The sequence below is a fragment of the Nycticebus coucang genome, chromosome 16 (assembly GCF_027406575.1).
Source record: "Nycticebus coucang isolate mNycCou1 chromosome 16, mNycCou1.pri, whole genome shotgun sequence".
Taxonomy (NCBI): Eukaryota; Metazoa; Chordata; class Mammalia; order Primates; family Lorisidae; genus Nycticebus; species Nycticebus coucang.
This window is the reverse complement of record NC_069795.1, coordinates 4,288,468-4,309,039: the sequence shown is the minus strand read 5'-3', so window position 1 is coordinate 4,309,039 and position 20,572 is coordinate 4,288,468. Positions and strand designations below refer to the sequence as shown.

Genomic DNA, 20,572 nt, shown 5'->3' with positions numbered 1-20,572 from the left:
CCTTGAGGGACATTTAATAAGTCTCCGACCATGTCTACCTGCGCACGGTACCACTGACACCCTGCCTGCCTCCCTGACCGCCTGCATCCCTGCCTCCCTGCCTGTATCCCTCCCTGCCTGCTTCCCTGCCTGCCTCCTTGTCCGCATCCCTGCCTGCTTCCATGCCCTGGTAAGGTTCCCAGGAGAGTATTACAGGATGGCCAGAGGATGCTTTTCAGGCACCAGAACAGGCATGGCCAAAACACTTTCAGAAGGTTGCGCCAACGTGCCTATCTCCAACGTAGGAGCCGCCTGCCCCCGGGGCTGCATGCCAGGGCAGGTGTGCGTGCCCACAGCAGGTGCGCTCACCTTCCAGGTGCCTCCGCTGGTGGTCCAGCATGACATCCTTGCGGTAGAACATTTTGTTGCAGACTTCACAGGCAAACTTCTTATCCCCATGCTTCTTCTTGTGCTTGGAGAGGTTGCTGTTGGTGGAGAAGAATCTGAAACACATCTCACATTGGAACGTCTTGTCATCTGTCCAGAGAGCAAACAGACACAGTGGTTTGAGGTGAATGACACCTAACACAAGCACAAGCAGGTGGCCTCGGCAGTGGCAGTAAAGCACGGGTCAAGGGCAGAAAGGTCACCAGGAGGACGTGCCTAGGAATAAATGTCACCTGCAAGTCACATGCCGCCTACCCCAGAAGCACGAGATGACGCAGGGAAGTGGCGCCTCAGCGACTTCTTCTCGCCTCAGAAAGCGCTGTGCTCACCCTTCATCACCTCCAAGGTGAGCTTCTCCCGCCCACCTTGGTCCCTCACCCCCCAACCAACCTCCCACGTTGCAGTCCCCACCTCCAGGACTGTCCCTCCCCACGCCCCTTTCCCATGACACATCCACACACCCAAATTTGCCACATCTTTCAATCTAAGCACCTGTCCCCAGGTTCAGCTTTCGTCAGGTGCACGTGGATACACACACTCAGACCAGACACTTTATTGCAGCACCTCACCATACCTCAGGGGATAAAAACAAGACAGGTCCTGTGGAGGGACTCAGAGAAAAACCCAGACTACAAATTTTAAAGCTTTTCTTCCCCCTATACAATTTCTTGGTTTAATGGTCTAAGGAAGATACACGTTCTCTGAACTTTAATACCACAAAAAAAAGAAAGTGTCACGGCCTGCAAATAGCAGGTTCTGAAAGTGACCTCTGTTTTAAGGTTTAGCCTTTATTTTGAGCCAAAAACTTTTAACCTTTAAAATTAGAGCATCTCAGAAGAGAAAGAAGACCACAATTCACTGACACTTTGTTGGTTCTACAGAATTAAAAGGCAGGTGGGCAGTGGTGATGCGCGCCTGTCATCCTAGCATTCTGGGAGGCCGAGGCGGGAGTTCCAGAGCAGCCTTAGCAACACAGAGACTCCCTGTCTCTACAGAAGGAAACAGAAAATTAGCCAGGCTTGTGCCCCACTCTTGTAGTCCCAGCAACTCAGGAGGCTGAGGCAGGAGGATCACTTGAGCCCAGGAGTTCAAGGTTACAGTGAGCCACTGCACGCCAGCCTGAGCAACAGAGCCAGACCTTGTGTGTTAAAAAAAAAAAATAAGCAAAATAATAATAATGATAATAAGCAAAGATAAACCTCTGGCTTAGCAGAACTCCTAGCTGACACATAATAGCTGCTGCTCTGGCCCCTTCTATTGCTGTTTCATCAGTGTCCAGAGCAATAGTTAAAAAGAACAAGAGCTAACTCCTGTCCCTCAGCCCTAAGTCTGTTCCTAAGCACCCCGGACACAGCAACACCCTCAGGAACCCTGCTATACTCTGGCAAAACTGTGAGGAGCACCCAAGAGGTCAAAAAATTAAACCAAAGTTCTTTTGTCCTGCTGATACCACACCAAATGGACATAGCCAAGTGGCTGTCCCCCAAATTTCACGTGAATACTGGGATGGGAGGGCTTAGAATGCAGGCAGTGCAGCACACTGGAGGTTCATCCAGAAGCTTTGGAGGCCACCCCAGGCCTTATACATGGATTCTTCAGAGCAGCTAAAGCTCAGGTGGAATGTGACCCCTGCCTGCCACTTGAGCACCCGTCCTGGGGCGGGGGGGAGTAGGAGACACTATGAATGGTCAAAGATAGGAGCCCTTGAAACAGAACCAACCAACAACTGAGCAAAGGAACCTGGCAGATTCCAGGCAGCAGGCCTCACACAGCCTGGGAACAGCTGCAGCTCCGGCCAGGGAGCCCACTGACTCTGGCCCACGGCTCTCCAGAGGCACAGGGTGATGGCACCTTAACAAGGACCAGCCAGAGGCAAGTATCGAGTGCAGAGTGGGTTAAAGGCTGGCTGCCTGGCCTGCTGGCCTCTAGGCTAACTGTTGCTGGCCACCCTGACACCCCAGCTTTGCTCTGAGTCCTGGAGCCACAGAGGACAACTGTGATTCTTCCTTTTGCCCCCTCTGGGACTGCCCACCACGTGGGCTCTGCTGGGCAGGGGTCCCCCAAAGGGCTACCTGTCATTCCCACAGGGCACAGGGCATCCTGGGGCTGTGTGAAAAACTGCAGCCAGGCCGTGGTCTCCTTGTTGTATGTACATATTTCTAACCCGGCCTGAGAGATGTGGTTAGAGATCCCTCTCTACCAAGGCCGGCCTGGGCCTAACCAGTTTCCTGCCTTACACTGCAGGTCCCTTCTAGAGACCGAGCACGACAAAAGCTCAGAGCATAACATCCGCGGGAGGCGGCAAGGACGCCCCACCCTGGACAGTACAGCACAGACGGGGGAAGGGGAGCTCCTGGTCGGAGCCGTCTTTCCAAACAAGGGGAAGAACCACCCTCCTCAAGCGTCCCACAGGGTCCTGGGTCAGACTGCATGCTGCTGCTTCCGTTCTCAGCGAGGACAGGCCCCTTCATCACCATCTCAAACTCAGGCCACTGACAGCCTTCAAGGCTACTAGGGAGATAAACACACCCCCCTTCTGGTAGGGAAAGCTCCTACCCATACTGTCTTTGGAGTCAGTAATAAATGCTTTCAAGCAAAAGGAGAAGGAAGCACATTGAAAGGGAGGTTTACACATGGAATCCGCTTTAATTCCACCCAGAGCCCCACAGCCCCATCACACACAGGATGACCAGAGACCAGGCCCGTGTCACCTCACCTGTCCTGCAGTTGTGGAACTCCAGGGCACTCTCAATTCGAAAGGTCTTTTCACAGGTGCCACAGCGGTGTCTGTACTCACCATCGACCTGGTTGGAGGGATGTGCCGTTAATAACAGGTGGAGCCCATAGAGACAGAGCCCACGTGCTGCCTGAGAGACCCCATGGGTTCTGTCACCAGCCTTTCCTCTCTCCTTATTTGGGACACAAAAGAGCCTGTGCTCTTGCCCCCCCGCTGCGCTGGGCCTGCCCCACTGCACAGGACTCAGAGCAGCCAGGTGGCTCCACGCACCTCGGTCCTGCTGTGCTTGTAGGACACGTGCTGCTTGAGGCTCTCTTTGCGGCTGAACAGCTTCGCACACTCCTCACACTTAAACAGCTTATCGCCTGTGGGACCAACCAAGGGGAAGTTGATTCAGGGCTTCAAATACTTACTAAACACAGTGTACCCACCTCTGGAACCTGGCCTCCTGGAGACAGCTGTGGGGCTCCCTGACTCTTGTGCTGCGTAGCAGACTGGGCAAGAGAACCTCCTTCTACCCTGTCGCAGGCAACATGAAGGGTGGGAGTACATGTGTCCTCTCCCAGGCACACACTCGGTGTGAGCTCATGTGCCCCCTCCTGCCCTCAGCCTCCCAGGTGACCTCTGCTCACACACAGTGTGATAGCACGGCTCCCTCTTGCCCGCGCCACGCACCCTGAGAGCACACACGCCCCATTCCCCACCACCCCCACGCATCATGGGAGCACACATGCCTCTGCCCCGCCCCCCACACATCTGGGAGCACACACGCCCCTGCCCCGTGGCCCACGCATCATGGGAGCATACACCATCCACTCCCGCACTCCCCACACAACGTGGGAGCACACACGCCCCTGCCCTGCCCCCTGCACTGTGGGAACACACATGCCCCTGTCCCGCCCCACCACTCACCATGGGAACACACACGCCCCATTCCCCTGCCCCCCCCCCCCACTGTAGGAGCCCACACGCCCCTACCCTGCCCCACACACACCATGGGAGCGCACATGCCGGCTCAGGTTGCTGCTATTCTGGAAGACCTTGCTGCAGATGCTGCACTGGTAAACTCGCTTGTGCTCCCCCAGCTGCTTGATGAGCTTCCGCCGGATGCTGTGTCTGCTGGACAGGATCAGACTCCTCTTGAGGGTGATGGTGTTATTCTGGTGATGGGCGAACCTGAGATGAGTGAATTGGTAAAAGACAGGTGGGAAACTAGCTCACTGGGGAAGACCGGTCCAGGCTACAATCCTCTTGTAAACACTCCTTCCAAAACTTCCTAGCTGAACCCAGACCGCTGGGCAAGAAAGTCGGACTGTGCCGCCCCAGCTTCCGGGCATCCAGATGGAAGAGACACCTGGAAGACGTAAGGGCACCGGCCTTGCTGTCTGACACAGCCGCACAGCTTACTGGTTTCAGCTCTGGCCAGCAGGGAGCACAGAGGGAAACTGCCCAGCCAGAACACCACAGTTGTGCTCCACCCTCGCACCTGGCTGGATGCTCTTCTGTTTTATATTTTATCTAAACCTGATTTTTTACAAAGTTCTTCCTGTTAGATGCATTTTTAACAGCAAGCCCCCTGAAATCCTCTGAGCAGCGACAGAGTGTAGTTTCTGGTATTTCCAGGTTTCTGGGCACGTTCTGACAACTCTCAGAGACACTCCAAAACAGGGGAGACCACCAGTGTATTCAGCATCAGGGTAAAAATTTATGCAAGAATAATAACTAAAATAATAACTAAAACACACATACTTCCTTGTTCACAAAAAGAAATGTAAAAGAGAAACACAGGGCGAGGTATCCAATTTACGGAAATTCAAATACAAGATCAGCAGCATCACCCAGAACAGTCAAAAGGTGGGCGTGACTGAGGTGTTATCAGTGGACAGGCACGAACCCCGAGGGTGTGACGCCCACAAGACAAGCCAGTCGCGGAAGGGCGGGTCCTGTGTGATCCTCTCCCACGGGGCCCTGGAGGTGGGATTCAACAGAGTGGGGGTACTGGGGCCCAGAGGGGACAGAGCTTTGGTTTGAGGAAAGGAGAAAGTTCTGGAGATAGATGGTGTGCTGATGGCTGCACAACAGGGTGAATGCACTTAATGCCTCTGACCATGCCTCGCCTTAACCTTATCATGGTTAAGATGGTAAATTTTATGTTACATATAAAAAGATTTTCTAAAAACTGCTCACTGTGGACGCACTATTACACTCGTGGGCTCCAGAACATTCCTGCTGCTTCCTCTCCTCAGGCTGTCCTGCTGGGGAGGCCCTTCCCTCCGGAATGCCTCAGCAGCTACCCACACGGTCTGCCCACGAGGTGCCTGGGTGGGACTTACTTTGGCACAGGGCTGGCATCCCCAGTGCCAGTGGCCAGTTTCCCCAGAACCAGCTCCATTATCCGCTCGTCTGGTGCTGCATTCACAGGCTCGTCCGGGGGGACCTCGGTGATGATCTCTGCCACTTGCTCTGTGTGAAGGGGACGTGACAAGCCAAGTCACCAGCAGAGAAGGCAACACACAGCCAAACCTCAGAGACACACTGCCCGTGAGACCACAGCCAGGCCACAGTGGCAGACAAGACTGTTAATGTTTACATAGGAAAAAAAAACCTGGCAACATTTTGGGATCTAAATATTTACTAGTATGTACAGAGAAGGGAAATAATTTCTTCATCCCAAACTAAAGTTATACTAAAGTTATAATTTGTGATTCTTTTGTAAAACCACATCAAAACACCACTTCAATCCTTCTTTGTACCAGCCAGAAATATTTTACACATATAACAGAATCTTCTAACTTATTAAAAATTAGTTTGAACAGAGATTTAGAAATACTAAATTAGAATACTAATTTTTATAATTTCGTACAGCACTTTTAGATAGCTGTTTTATGCAAGAGTCAAATATCAATCACAATAGAGACCCAAGCCAGAAACCTGAGACCAGTGAAATGCAGGGAGATTGCACAAGGAAACTCAGCCACTGGTCTTTATCACTCCACCTACTCACTGTCATCCGAAAGTCAGTGATCATCAGCAAAGTAACCGCTCAACAAACTCTCCCGCCCTCCCTTCTTCTCTGCCTGTTAGGGAGGCAGGGAACCGCCCAGGGGAGTTCAGAGTTGCCTCCTGGTCAGTTCCCAACAGACACGGTCTGGGATTGGGCTGAAGACCCGCAGTCAAAGAGGAAGATTAGACCACTGGGTGAAGCCGCTTTTCTGAAATCTGTTAATTCTCAGAAAGAATATGATTTGTTCTCACTCTCAACAGAGAAATCCTGGGATATTGCAGACAGCAAAAGGAAGAGCTGCCAGGTGCCAGTGGAGAAGGTGGGAGGGAGCTGAGCCTCACATCCGGTGACCAGGTGTCCCCACAGTGCCGGGGGCATGGATGGGGCCTCATGAGGACAACAGGGACTCCACACCCTAGGAAGTGGGTCGAACGTCCCTTCAAACTCAACTGAAGACTGCATCCAGGGCCTGGGAACAAGTAAGTGCCCATCCATGGCTAAGAGGTGAGCGAGCCTGGGAGCACCTGCATGCAGATGATCCCTGCTCGGGGACCGAGGAGGAGCCACTGGTAACATGACATGGACCAGCTACCCGTCACCATGTGCTGCACACAAGGGGCCAACATACGCAGTTCCGTTCCCGAGAAATAGCAGAAGACACTCAGGAAGTGGACTGGGGAGATGGCAACGTCCTCTACACCGACGTGCAGGTGTGTGCATCTGTCCGCGTGTGGTGAGCAAAGTGGCACATGGGGTCTGTACGGTAACAGAGCCCACTAAGAGCCTCCCCTGCCCTGGGACCTCTCTGCACTGGGTTTTCTCACCTGACACGGAGGTGCTCACCTGCTCTTGGGTGCCTTCCCCCCACCCAGGCCTGTCCCTCACCTGTGGGCTCCTTGTCCTCAACGATGACCAGAGGTTGCTCGGTTTTGGATGCTTTGGGTTTTCTCCCCCTTCGAGGCTTTTTCTTCTGTTCTTTGGTGGCCACGACAACACTCTCATTCCCGGGCACTGCAGGGGCTTCCCCCCGGGGCGCCTCTGGCTCCTTTTCTAGAGTCACCTCGCTCTGGCTGCCTGGGGCAAGGCTCCTAGCTTGTTCCAAGTGACCCAAGAGATGCTCTGCAAGGAGAGATACGCAAACGCACGATGGTCACCTAATTCTTGCCCCCGCCGTGGCCCCACTTCGACCTCATTTTTGTTGGTTTGTTTTTAATTTGGCTTGTTAACAGTGTGCCCTTGTACGGGAAAATGAATGTTATTTCCACTGTTTTTGAAACTAAAAGCATTTTTACTGCACAAATATAACTACTATTTTAAAAAGCAACTTAGGTGGTAAGAGCAGGGTAGGTTTACCTTGGGGACGCCGCTGTGAATGATAAAGGAAGACACACATGTATTTACAACCAAAAAACCCGGGAGGAGACATCAAAATACTAAAGTGTTTCTTCCAGATGGAGAGATTTCAGGCAATTTTAATTTTCTTCATTAAGCTTATTTATCTTCTATTTTTTCTGAAATGCCCGTGTACATTACTTTAAAATGTACCTTCAGAAGAGGAATATTAAAAAGTATTCAAATCATGAGAAACAAAATTTCCTTTAAAAATAATGCATGAAAGCAAAAAAGCTTTATTTTTAATTAAAGAAAGCCTCAGAGAACCGTCCCCCTCAAAAACCAACAGATAATTAGAAGAATCAGAGGAAATGGACAGGCAGGGTGGGTACAAAGTCCAGGACGGACTAGCTCCCCTGGAGGGTGGGCAGGGCTGGGCACAGGGCACCAGTGAGGAGGAAGAGGAGGAGGCGGCGGCCCCGAGACGAAGGCGACTAAGCACTTAGAGGGGCGCTGCTGTGCAAATCTGGACCCAGGACTAACTATGACCCTTGTAACTCTCAACTGATTCAACATGGGCATTAAGGATTACCTGGCTATTTCTTCATTTGTTCAAAATTTAGCAACACTGTGCTAGGTCAGTGCTCTCGAGGAAACAGGTCTAGTGAAGAAAAAAAAATTAAAAAGCAAAACAACAAAATGTGACACGGCCACATCAGCAGAACCAGCTGAACGCAGACGGAAAGTCTAGATAAAATAGAACACTCACCACCCCCAACTGTAATTACACTGCTGAGTTTAAAAGAAAGAAAACAAGATCCCTTGGTGCCAAATAGCAGAGGGAACTTGACGCTAAAGCAGAAAAGCGTGAGCTGATCCAGAGGCCCAGGGACGAGGGCCTGGGGGACACGGACTCAGGCCCTCTGCTGAGACCAGGGAGGCTCTGAGAAAGCTGCTCTCTGCTTCAGACTTTCAGAGGGACAGGGAACATAATGAGCCCAAGCCTCACCCCACAGTCACTTCAGCTACAGAACGAGAATGCGTACCATTCAAACTAAAAAAAAATCTTAGTAAGAACTGTGACCTAGACCCGCAAACCCCTGGGGGACTTGGCAGAAGCGAAATAAAAGCTCTTCTACCACAACTCCCACCAATTCAGGGCCCAGGGAAGGGCCACCCTGGGCACAGTGGGAGCCCACAGTGGGAAGAAGGAAGATTCCTGCAAAAAGCTCTCCAAAACAGTAACAACAAAAGCAACAAGGGAATGACAAATAACAAGGCTGTCAGCAGACATACACAGATACAACCCCAGAAACCTGGATTCCAAAATAGTGGCTAAGGGGAAAAAGTAGGTTTAAATGCACAAAGAAAGGCCAAAAAAGGCATTAAAAAGGATGAGGACATACTAAACAATAAGCAGTTATGAAAAATAACCAAATAAATAAAACTTCTATGAGATGAAAAAAGGCACCCTAAATAACAGTACAATGTAAAGATTAACAGAAAAATAGACACACGTGAAGAAAGAATTGATAGACTAAAACAGAGGGCTGCAGAGATCATCTAGAATATAAACAGAGACAAGGAGCTGGGAAAACGTGAGCGGGCAGCAAAGAGGCCTGGAATATAGTACAGCAAGAAGGTCTAAAATGTGCAAAATAGCCCCACTAAAACAGAGAGTTGAGAAGGAGAAAAAAAGCTATGAGCAAGGAAATGGTGGAGGATTATCGAGACTGGATGAAAGACACGAATCTTCAGATCCAAGATCCATAACAAGAACAAGCAAATGGCCACTTGTGATAACTGCAGATTCCACACGCCATCTAGAAAAAGGCAGATTCCCACAAAAGAGCACTGACAGCAGACTTCTCAACAGCAACAAGGGAAGCCACGAAGGAGTAAAATTATATCATCAAAGTGCAGAAAGAAAATAAAAATACACCAACATTTCAATAACCAGTGAAATAGTTTCTAATACAAATAAAGACATTTGGACCCAAAGACCCAGAGTGGCTGCCACATGCAGGCCTGCCCTTGTGCAATTTTGGGCGGCAGTGAGAAAGGGATTTTAGACAGAAGATTAGAAATATAAAACAAAAGGTAAAGGGGACCATGCATACGGCACTCAGGAAACATCATTCTAGATAACTATGAATTCAAACAGAAAACAATGCAAATTAGAAAATATTTAGAACTGAAGCATGTATGGGGGAAGGGAGACCACATGTCAAGGAATAGCGCATAGACTCTCCTACTAATGCAGCATTTAATACAGCAAGTGACTTCAGACAAGTCTCTTCCTTGAATAACAGCCGGGTAAACCTTAATGCCCATGTTGAATCAATTGAGGGTTACAAGGGTAAGAGTCAGTATAGCCAAGACATGAAAATGTGGCCGACATTTTCTCTTCGGAAAACTCATCTTAAATGTTGATATCAGAAAATAAAATAGCTGAAAATTAACAAGATAAGCATTCAACTTAACAGTAAGAAAATAAACAGAATAAAAAGCACAAAAAGGAAATAATAAATAAGAGCAGAAATTAATACAAAATGAATATACAGTAGAAAGAATCGACAAAACCAAAAGCTGGTGCTTTGAAAAGACTAATAATATTGGTAATTGTCTGGCAAGGAAAAATAGAAAAATCGTGTCCACGCTGAGTGGGCCACCTGGGACAACCCTCAACCCTACTGTGGAATCCCAGGGTTTTCCTGACTTGATTCTTTGGCCTTTCCTGGAAATTATTTTTTCTTTTTCCTTTTTCTTTTTAGAGACAAAGTCTCACTCTGTAACAGCCTGGAGTGCAGCAGTACCATCATAGCTCACCGCAGCCTCAAACTCCTGGCCTCAAGGGGTCCTCTTGCCTCAGCCTCCTGAGAACTGGGACTGCAGGTGCGCACCACCACGCTTGGCTAATTTTTTGTTTTCTGTAGCGATGGGGGTCTCACTATGTTGCCCTTCTTATCTCAAACGCCTGGGCTTTATTGATCCTCCTGCCTCAGCCACCTAATGTGCTGGGATCACCAGTGTGAGCCACTGCGCCCAGCCTCCTTCTTGGGAATTTTGAGCTATTCAATGTCTTCAACATGTCCCCTCCTAGTAAACCCCTAGGGTGAGTTTGCAAGGAGAAATCCAGTGGGTAGTCCCACTGCCTACTGTCTTGATAGAGCCCTCGTTTTCCAGAAGCCTGTCCTCCAATGACTTCTCAAGAAAAATAATACAGGAGGTCAAGTGTGTGAGCCTGTGACTATCCAAAAACACCCCTCGTTTACTCTCATGTCTTAACAATGACTTGGCCACTCTGATTCTCATAGCGTCACGTAACTTGGGTTTTTTCTCTCTCACGGTTTTTCTTCTTTAGTCCTAACACGATTTCACTTTTCATGTGACGTGGCTCCACAGGGGTTGCTTCTCACTGCACAGGGCCCTTTCCGTTTGGAAACATGTCCTCAGATGTTGGAGGAGCCTTTTTGGACTTGATTATTATAATCTCCTCCTCTCTAAGTCATGTGTCAGGTCTCGTGGACCAACCCCAACTCTCTTGTTTTCTTATCTTTTCTCTCCAGTGTTCTCCTTATGTTCACCTTTCTAGAAGATTTCTTCAACATCATGCAGTACTCACCCAGCAAACTATCTGCTGCCACAGCTTCAATTTCCAGGTATTTTCTATTCTCTACATTTTTTTTTTGGAGACAAAATCTCCCTCTATCACCCTGGGTAGAGTACTATGGTGTCATAGCTCACAGCAATCCAAACTCCTGGACTCAAGCGATCCTCCTGCCTGTACCTCCCAAGTAGCTGGAACTACAGGCACTGCCAGCATGCCTGGATAACTTTAGAGTCGGGATCTCACTCTTGCTCAGGCTGCTCTCGAACTCTTAAACTCAAGCAACCCTCCCGCCCCCACGCCCCAGAGTGCTGGGATCACAGGCACGAGCCACCTTGCCAGTCCTCTCTAATTCTTTTTTAATAGCAACCTGTTCTTATTTGCCATTGTTTTGGTTTCCCTTTCTCCCAAAGCAGTTTGTTCCAGCTGGCTGTGGTCTCCTCTCTCACATCAGACCTCCTTCCAATGCTTACGAGGTTCACAACTGAGTTTCCACTGGGACAGCTTCTCACACGATAGTCAGGGGTGAGCGGTCATGTTCTTGGGGGAAATCCCAGGCTATTCTCTTGGACTGGCTATTTCTCTGGAGAAATTCCACCATTCCCTTCCCGTACCATACACCTGCTGCCACTGTCCTAGGAGGGAACACAAGGAGGCCGCTGAAGGGGACTCCCGATTTAGTATCGTGACTTCCCCAAGGCCCCACTCAGGGTCCCTCTGCTCAGCTCCCCAGACGACAGGGCATAGCACCCAGGGATCTGACCACTGCACATGCACTCGTCCAGCCAACTACCCTGTCGGCTGCTCCCAAGACATCTGGCACCTACAGTTTCTAGACCTTTCCAAAGCTCTGCAGCAGGAGTTGACCTGTTACCTGGCCCCGCACTGCTGGCTCCTGTTACTCTGGTCTGCACAGTAGTTATCATTTTCCCAAACACTTTCCAGCTTCCAAATGTGCCTGCTATTCCATGCGTCCCTACTCTTTGTTTTTGCCCTTTTGGTGAAATTCCAGGAGGGCACCAAGGTTAATCCACCTGTTTGATACCCTGTGTTTAACCACAAGACCCTCAGAGGACTCCTGGGAGGTGAGCAGGGCTCCCCGAGGGGATGAGAGGGAAATGACATCCCTCAAGAGGACAGGATGAGCAATACGGTCTTCTGTCTGATGGCCCTGCTGGTTAGAATAACTCCACCAAGTCGCTGTTGCCGTGCGCAACATGCCTGCTGCAAAGCTCTAAGCCAACCTTCACTTGGCAGACGTTGTGTATCTTCCAAGTTCAATTAAAAAATAAATAAATAAAAGAAGTTCACATTCAAGCAGTGGCTTGGTTTGGAAGTTAGCCAACCTCAAAGACAGCAAACTGGGCAAGTTTGATCTGGAAACTACAAAACCAAGTCTCAGGCAAACTCTTCACACCCAGCTCACACAAGCAGCTTCAGACCCCATGCAACTCTGGATTCAATGAGACATAATGGAATGGCTGAGCGCCGCTAGGGACATAGCAGCACTGAGACAGTCCCATAAGGCCCACGTTCAGAAGGCCTGCTCGAGACAACTCTGTCCTCTGGCCCTGGGACCACTCAGTGGCCTGTCCACCCTCATAGGCCAGCTGCAAGGGTCCTGCTCCTGCACTGTCCTCCTTTACCAACGAGACTCCCAGAGAAGGGCTACAGAAGCAGGATGAGCTCACACTGGGAAGGGAGAGCCCAAGACCCCTCCGGGGCGGAGGCTGACCTGCTCCACATGCTGCGGCTGCACAGCTTTGGGTAGGTGACTCAGTGGCTCCTGCCTGGGTCTGCCACACATCCCGAGGGGTGTGCCAGCTCTGAGGTGTGCCAGCCCTAGGGTGTGCCAGCCCTCGAGTGTACCAGCCCTCAGGGGTGCCAGTTCTAGGGTGGGCCAGCTCTGAGGTGTACCAGCCCTTGGGTGTGCCGGCCGGCCCTGGGCTCGTGCAAGTGAGCACTGAGGAGAAAATGCAGGACCAAGCTTATCTTAGGAAACCTCAGCCTGATTGAGGAGCTTGAATTCAGGGCCCTGTGTGTGTTACTACAAGAATTCTGCTGCCAAAGTGAGGAATTTTCTCTGTTCACTCAAAACTAGTCATGAGGGTAAAACATAAAACAAACGAGCACAGTCTTTCCTGTTTGTGGATTTAATAACCATGTCTTGTGCAACGTGAAGGCCCCTCAACTGGACCGCATCTCTGTCTGGGAGGGCGGGTTCTTCACAGCACTCCCAGAAAACCCAGCAGCCACTCTGCTATTTATGTCTTGGTGACAAATACAAAACCCTTCTTGCCAAGCAGAGGGCAAAATGACACGTTGGTGAGTTGGTTAGGGCCGAGATCAGTAGGACGTGCTAAGAAACTGTGAGCAGAGAGCTGAAGTCAGTCTGTCCCTGGCCCAAAGCAGATGGATAATCTCAGCTGGGTAACCTCGACTTCTCAATGGAATGCTTGCATTAGCCTCCTGGCTCCTAAAACATACCCTGGAGGAACCTTCTCACAGGTTCCAGAACATTCCGGCCACTGACCCAATGATGATGGCCAGAGTCAGGCCTGCACCACTTCTGTGACATGCTCAGAGCTCCGGGTCTCTGAGCTCATTCTGCCCGTGACAGAAAGTCACAGACTGTTATTCACATGTTCACTTGACCACAGTCCGTCTTTACTACACCAGCCTCATCAGAGGCATGTGGAGAAACCTGCTCCCCAAGAGACAGGAACAGATGCTCTCGGGCGCTGTGTCCCTGGGAACCTGCCCTATTCCCTCCTGGCGACCTTAAATTGGTACCTCAACCTGAGCAGATTAAAGTGTCCTGCAGATGACGAAACAGGATGGATAGTCATGTTCAGACAACAGGAGCGAGGCCACACATCACACACCGCAGGGGCTGCCAGTCCCCTGGTCAGCGAGCCTGGCTGCGTTAGCAGGGACAGTCACATACTGGGGAGAGAGGGCCTGCCACTGCCAGGGCTCTGCCCAGAAACTTTACACCCTGAGAAGGCTTTGGTTCTGATGACTCATTATGGGGGCACAGAGGTAGACAGTGTTGAGAGGGGACAGGATGATCAGACGGAGCCCCCCACCCGCCCGGCCCTCACCGTTCAGCAGCTGCAGCTCCAGGAAGGCGGCAGAGCACACCTTGCACGCCCATTGGCTGGGCTCCGACTCCACAGCGGCGCTGCCGTCCTGGGTGCCTGCAGCTTCGGAAGACAGAGAAGACGGGTGAACCACAGCCTGACCTCTCTGTGAAGCCCCCCAGCACAGGGCCCTGTCCTCATGGGTGACAAGGTGAGGAGGAGGAGGAGGTGTAGAAGCCACTGTTCTCAGTTTTTCACATGTGATTCACTCAGTCCTTGTGACCATCCCCGTGTCACAGATGAGAAAATATGAGCACAGGGACGTGGGACCACAGCAGCCTGCCAGGGTCTCTGCTCTCTCACCAGGTCAGAAACTTAACTTCCTTTAAGAAGCCTATCTAGTAGGACCAGTCTCACCCCTTTATTTGACTTCAAGGAAAAAAACTGCATCCTAAATACCCACATTCTAAAAAATAAATAAATACCCAAATTCCCTAATCTCTCATCGCCTCAGAGAGTAAGAGTGGCCGGGCTGTGGGTGCCCCTGCACCTGGTAAGCCCGTGCAGCCCAGCAGAACCTCCTGTGATGAGAGATTTGCTCTTCAGGGCCCTAGAGATGAATTTTTAACTCAATTTGATTTGAATTTAAAATTTAAAAAGCACCTGAGGCAGGTGGCCGCTATCCTGGGCAGCAACTCTACCTTTTGACACATACCCCGCAGGGGTCTGGAGAGGGAGGACAATGGAGGGCTCATGGCACATGCCAAACCTGGCTACAAGGATGGAAATACAGGCTCCTTTAAAAAAAATCACTCCTGCAGGGCCTATGATTTGAGGACGTTGTCAGTGAGCGTCTACTGTGACCAGGCCAGCCCCGTTCCTCTACCCCTTGTCTGGCAGCCACCATGGGGCTGGCCTGGGGGCACCACCCCGACCACCACCGACTCCCATCACCCTGTGGCCGTCTCATACTCCAGGGGCCACCCACAGAGAACTCCTGGGTCTCGTAAAAACCACACAGAACTGTGACTGCACGGCGCAGGGTGTTAGCACCAGCAGAAAGATCACCTCCTTTATGTCCAAAACTAGTGCTGAGGACACAAAGAAGGAAGGAGAAGACGCAGATGGTCGCTACGACGTTGGCGCGCATGTTCCGAGTCTTCACAGACAACCAGAAGGAAGGAGCACAAATGCCCCAGGGACTCTAAATGCAACCAAAGAACAGAAAGTGCTGGGTGCCAGCAGGTGCCCCCACAGCACGCCCATCCGCACGGCTTCTGCCTTCTTCTGCCCCCGCTCTCTGGAAACCCACTGGTTGAAGACCCGCAGAAGGAGGGGGCCTCCTTCGGACAGAGGCACAGAGCCAAAAGCCTGCTTCTCACTCTCCCTCCAAATGCACGCAGTTCCCCAGAGGGAGCCACACCCCTGCACACACCAGCTTCAGGTGAGGACCAGGAGCCTGTGAGCAAAGCGAATTTCTTCCGACCTGCATGGCTGCTGCCCCTGACCCCATGAATGCAGACTCTAGCTGACCCCAAACAGAAAGCAGCTCTCTCCGGCCTGCTGCTCTGCTGCTGAGTAACGAGGACTAACCAGAAGAACTTGTCACAGTAACCATCCTCTCAGCAAGGGAAGTACTCAGGATTTTCCAAAAATTAATTTTAAAAGGTAAGAAGGTTTAAGAAAAAGAAAATCAGCCAGCAATTAGAAGGTGATTCTTGACTGCCAATCGTTTAAACAGCCAACCAAAAGGAAGAGTCTCAGCAGAATGTGCCACCACATCCCACAGGGAGATGCCAAGGAGGCAACGGCAGGGAAATGCCTGAGATCAGCAAATCAGGATGCACGTTGGTGGGGGGAGGAGCAAGAGGCAGGTGCAGCAAGGCCTCAGCCAGGTGAAAACAGAGTTCAGAAGCAAATCAACAGCGATCTGGGAGGACGGGGGCAGCTCAGCGTTTGCTGGGAGAGGAGGGGCTGACTACAGAACCTTCCAGGGTGAAAAGCACATGACTGGACTGCAGCAGAGCTTACACAACCACAGACGCCAGTGGGAGGTCCCTGGGGCAGCTTCCATTCTGCTGCTTCCACAACCCCCAGGGGGACCGCAGGTGAGGATGGGCCCAGCCAGCATTCACCAGGAGGGAAAGAGAGGCAGGTCCAACACCCAGCTGGGTTATAGGATCCGCGATGCTCACCACTGTTCCAAGAAGTAACTACTTGCCGTTTATCCCATATTGTGAAAATCATAACATGTACTTCTAAAATCTCAGAGTACTTAAGACTTTATGTCCCCAGTTAAAAATGTGTTTAGGAGAGTGATAGTGACTACGTTTAAGCACAGTGTCTCACTGTAATCACTCAAAGTAGCCTGTCCTTCTCAGAGGTTCGGGGGATCACAGCCAGGTGGGGAACCAGCCACCTCAGGGCCACATGTGGCCTTCTGGACCCTTGAGTGCAGCCTTTTGACAGAATGCAAATTTTATAGAACAAACCCTTTCCATAAAGGCTGAATCAGGAGGCAACTGTGCTGAATGGCCTTTAGGCTGATTTCACTTAAGCCAATCATTTCAAATTCCACTCCAATTAAATGGCTCTCCACGAGTAAAGGTAAACTTCCCTGACTGGCTCTGATCTCCAGAGCTGTGAAGGGTGCAGCATCATCCAGGATGCACAGACCAGGGTGACTCCTAAGGGTCAGCACCTTATAACCAAACTCCGATGTGCCCTATAGTCAGGGCTGGTCGTGGCCACGCTCTCAAGTGCCCAGGCCTTAAGGAATACCAAGTCCAGAACGGTTCCTCCAACACCACTCTGTGAGGCCTGCCTCAACCTGCTTGGAAGAGGCTCCTGACCCCACAGGCCAGTGCTGCCCCAGGGCTCCCTGTGGCCAGGCCGGGGCCAGACATCTGGCTTTGGAAAGCCAGGAGGTGGGGCTGGGCATCAGGTCTCTCCAGGCTCTGTTTGCCTCCTGCACTCGCAGGGACTCCCCACCACACCTGGGGGCTTTCTCTGCAGGTGTGTGTGAGGGACGTAAACCCTCCTCATCCTCTGACACCTGGCTGCCTCTACCACCCTGGTGGAAAAGGGACGGCCACCATGCAGACCCGGAGGGACCTGCCCCGCCAGGGTCTCCGCTGACATCCCTGGCAGCCCTGAAGCTCTGCAAGCCCCACTCTCCACCTGGGGGGTTCAGCAGTGACCCCCCCGCCCAGATCCACATCCTCCTGAAGCCTCTGTGACAGGGTGTCTGCAGATGTCATCAAATTAAGACGAGGTCATGCTGACTGGGGAGGCCTAAGTCCAGTGACTAGTGTCCTATGAGGAGAGGACACAGGGGTACAGGGAGAAGACAGAGGTGGAGCCTGAAGAAGCGCAGCTACATGCCAAGGGACTCCAAGACCACCGTGCCAGCCACAGAGGCCAGGAGCCTGGACAGACCATCCCTGGGAGCTCCCAGGAGGAACCAGCCCTGCCAAAACCTTGAACTTCGACTTGGACTCCAGAACCATGAGACACCTTTCTGTGTGTTATGCAGCCCTCATGCTTGACGTACCTGCCACCGTATGATTAGGGATACCCAGGAGCATTTTACAACCTTGATCATAATGTACAATCACAGGACAGACCAGAACCTTCCAAATATGTTCAGAATCATTCTCTACAGAGCTACTTTGGATTACACTATATGTATAATAAACATAAAACCTTTCCCATGTGAGAATCATGTCATCAGAGGAGTTAATACGTCAGGAGAGTTAATATCTAACTGTTCTCCTGGTGAGCAAACAATCTCTGGGGCAATAATGAGTAATGCTTGCGCTCCTGGGTAGATTAGGGTGAGCAATGGAAATAGCCTTTTCCAGGTCAAAAGATGTCAAGAACAATTTCATGTAGCTTCCCCAGGTAATGTAAAAAGGATCTGTACCAGAGAGCCCACAGTGCTGGTGAGACTCAGGTGCAACATCCTGCCCCTGGGTGAGCGGAACAAGCACTGTGTTTTGCTTTTCCAGGAGGGACGCTGGATTTGGGCAGACCCCTCACATCACCCCCAGTCTATCCTTACATGCCCACATGTACACGTGCCTGCAGACCTGGGAGGGGCAGCTGCAAGAATAATGGTGGCACGGGGCCCGAGTCCAGGTTCCCATCCTGATCCCTCCACCAGCTATTCTGTGGCCTTGGGCAAGTTCCTTGACCTCTCTGTGCTGTTTCCTCATCTGAACATAGGGATACTGCTCCAACCTCAGATGGTCAGGAGAGCACACTGCTGCGTGGGAAGTCCAGAGAGAAAATCTCAGCACAGCCACACGCTGCAGTGTGCCCTCTCGGTGTGTACGGACCCGTGTGTACGATGGCGGGCCCATAAGATAGTCATGCCGTGTTTTTAGTGTGTCTTTCCTATGTTTCGATGTGTTCAGACACACAAACCCCAACACCACCATGTTACAGTTGCCCACAGTACTCAGCACTGCCACCTGCTGTACGGGTTTGTGGCCTGGGAGCCACAGGCCATGAGAGCCAGGCACTACGCCATCCAGGTCCACACCAGCGCACTCTGAGACGTCTGTGCAACAAAATCAGCTAACAACATGTTTCTCAGAATGCACCTGTATGGGTTTGTGGCCTGGGAGCCACAGGCCATGAGAGCCAGGTGCTGCGCCATCCAGGTCCACACGAGCGCATTCTGAGACGTCTGTGCAACAAAATCAGCTAACAACGTGTTTCTCAGAATGCACCTGTCCTTAAGTGATGCCTGACAGTCTTAGGTCACATTACCTCCAAGTACCCAAATTTGCCTTGGCGGCACAGAGTAGGGGAGGCATCTCCCCAGCAAGGGCCTTGCTCAGGGCTGAGCTCATCTGTCTATGGACCGGATGTCTAACTGACAGACGGACAGCCCCTCCCCTGTCCCCCACCTCCCAGCCAGCTGGCCTGACATGACCCATCTCATTAGTGTGGGGGGTGTGTGCAGCCTAGGGGCCAACAGCCCTCTGGCCAGGCATGAGGGACAGTGTGCCACAGGACACAGGGCCCTGACACGTACCGTGGACAGTGGAGCAGGCCTGCTTCAGCATGGGCTTGTCCATCTTCTTGGCGTAAAAGGCCGCATACCAGACGCGCAGCTCAGTGCCGGGGGGGATGTCCCTGGAGGTGGTGAAGTACACATCGCTGCCATGCTGGTAGGCCGTCAGGTTCTGGTGCTCGGGCTCTGCCGCCGGCCGCACCAGCATCATCCAATTGCAGTCGTCCTCGTTGGACGTGTCAAAACACACGGGGTGCCCGTCCTTCTGGAACACCTGGGTGAGCCCAGCCCGGTGAGGGGCGGGGTGAGGGGGCCGATTACCTCCTGTGCATGTGTAGGGGTGCCAGTGAACCCGGTGAGATGGCACCATGTCAGAGGCTGTGTTGGGCTCCTGCACTTGACCTGATTAGGTGGTCACCTGCTTAGGTGCCCGACCTGGTTAGGAAGGGCATAGTAGACCATGTGGCTTACACAGGACAGGCTGGTCACAGGCAAAAGGAAGCAGCAGACATAGCGCAGGCCCGTGTGTCATCAGACACCTGAGCTCAACACCTGGCCCAGGTGTCATCAGCACACCCGAGTTCTATCATGACCCAGGAGAGTCATGAGTTCTCACCGGTTTCTACGATGTGAGGACATCTAAGTTCTGCTCCTGCTCCAGGAGGCTTTGGAACACCTGCACTCTAATGCTGCTCCAGGTGTCACAGGGACACCTGAACTTGATGTGTGTCTGGTGGGAACTGGGACATATGAGTTCTACCTGTGGTCCAGTGAGCACCCAGACACCTGAGTACTACTCTGGGCTCTGCTGCAAGCATGTAGGTGGCATTAGCCCAGGTCCTCGGGCTCCAGGAGTGGCCCCCTCACCTGCAGAACAGCACTACTGCTTTATGGGCTAAAAGTAGGCAGGGAGCAAGGAGAGAAACGTAAATATTTTGAAGTTTAAGTCAACCACATGAGCACAGAGGGGTTTTGTCCCCTACTTTCTGATGTAACCACTGCTTCCTCACCATAGGACGAGACCTCTCCCCTCCCCTAAGCTTTTCCTGCAGAGGTCCTCTAGGGACAGAGCCTTCGGGAGTGTGGGGAGGAAGCAGAGAGGGCCCCCCAGTGCCTAAGGACTTCCCATGGCCGTGGGAGGTGCCCTGTGGACAGTACCCTCCCTGCGCTGGGCACCCAGGTGCTCAAGGCTGGCACACTCTGAAAACTACAGGGTGCCAGACAATGATTTCAGAATCAAGCAGCTGGAAAACGATGAAGATGGGCACAGAGGCCACTTTCAGGGAGGCCTGGGCCTGGCCACATGTCAGACCAAGTGTGTGCCACAGAAGGACAGCACGCACAGCTGCCTTTCTGT

At 51.7% G+C, this 20,572-nt stretch overlaps 1 protein-coding gene across 2 annotated transcripts in view; it reads right to left on the bottom strand.

The window, feature by feature from the left end:
• PRDM15 (PR/SET domain 15) overlaps nucleotides 1–20,572 on the bottom strand; it is a 71,536-nt gene that overhangs the window by 33,781 nt on the left and 17,183 nt on the right. For both annotated transcript variants that reach the window (XM_053564762.1, XM_053564763.1), the window contains 8 exons: nucleotides 19,237–19,489; nucleotides 14,214–14,315; nucleotides 7,053–7,286; nucleotides 5,497–5,626; nucleotides 4,158–4,339; nucleotides 3,434–3,528; nucleotides 3,143–3,230; nucleotides 349–516 (listed from right to left, as the gene is read on the bottom strand). In XM_053564762.1, coding sequence (XP_053420737.1) covers nucleotides 349–516; nucleotides 3,143–3,230; nucleotides 3,434–3,528; nucleotides 4,158–4,339; nucleotides 5,497–5,626; nucleotides 7,053–7,286; nucleotides 14,214–14,315; nucleotides 19,237–19,489 — 1,252 coding nt within the window. The remainder of the gene's footprint in view (nucleotides 1–348; nucleotides 517–3,142; nucleotides 3,231–3,433; nucleotides 3,529–4,157; nucleotides 4,340–5,496; nucleotides 5,627–7,052; nucleotides 7,287–14,213; nucleotides 14,316–19,236; nucleotides 19,490–20,572) is intronic.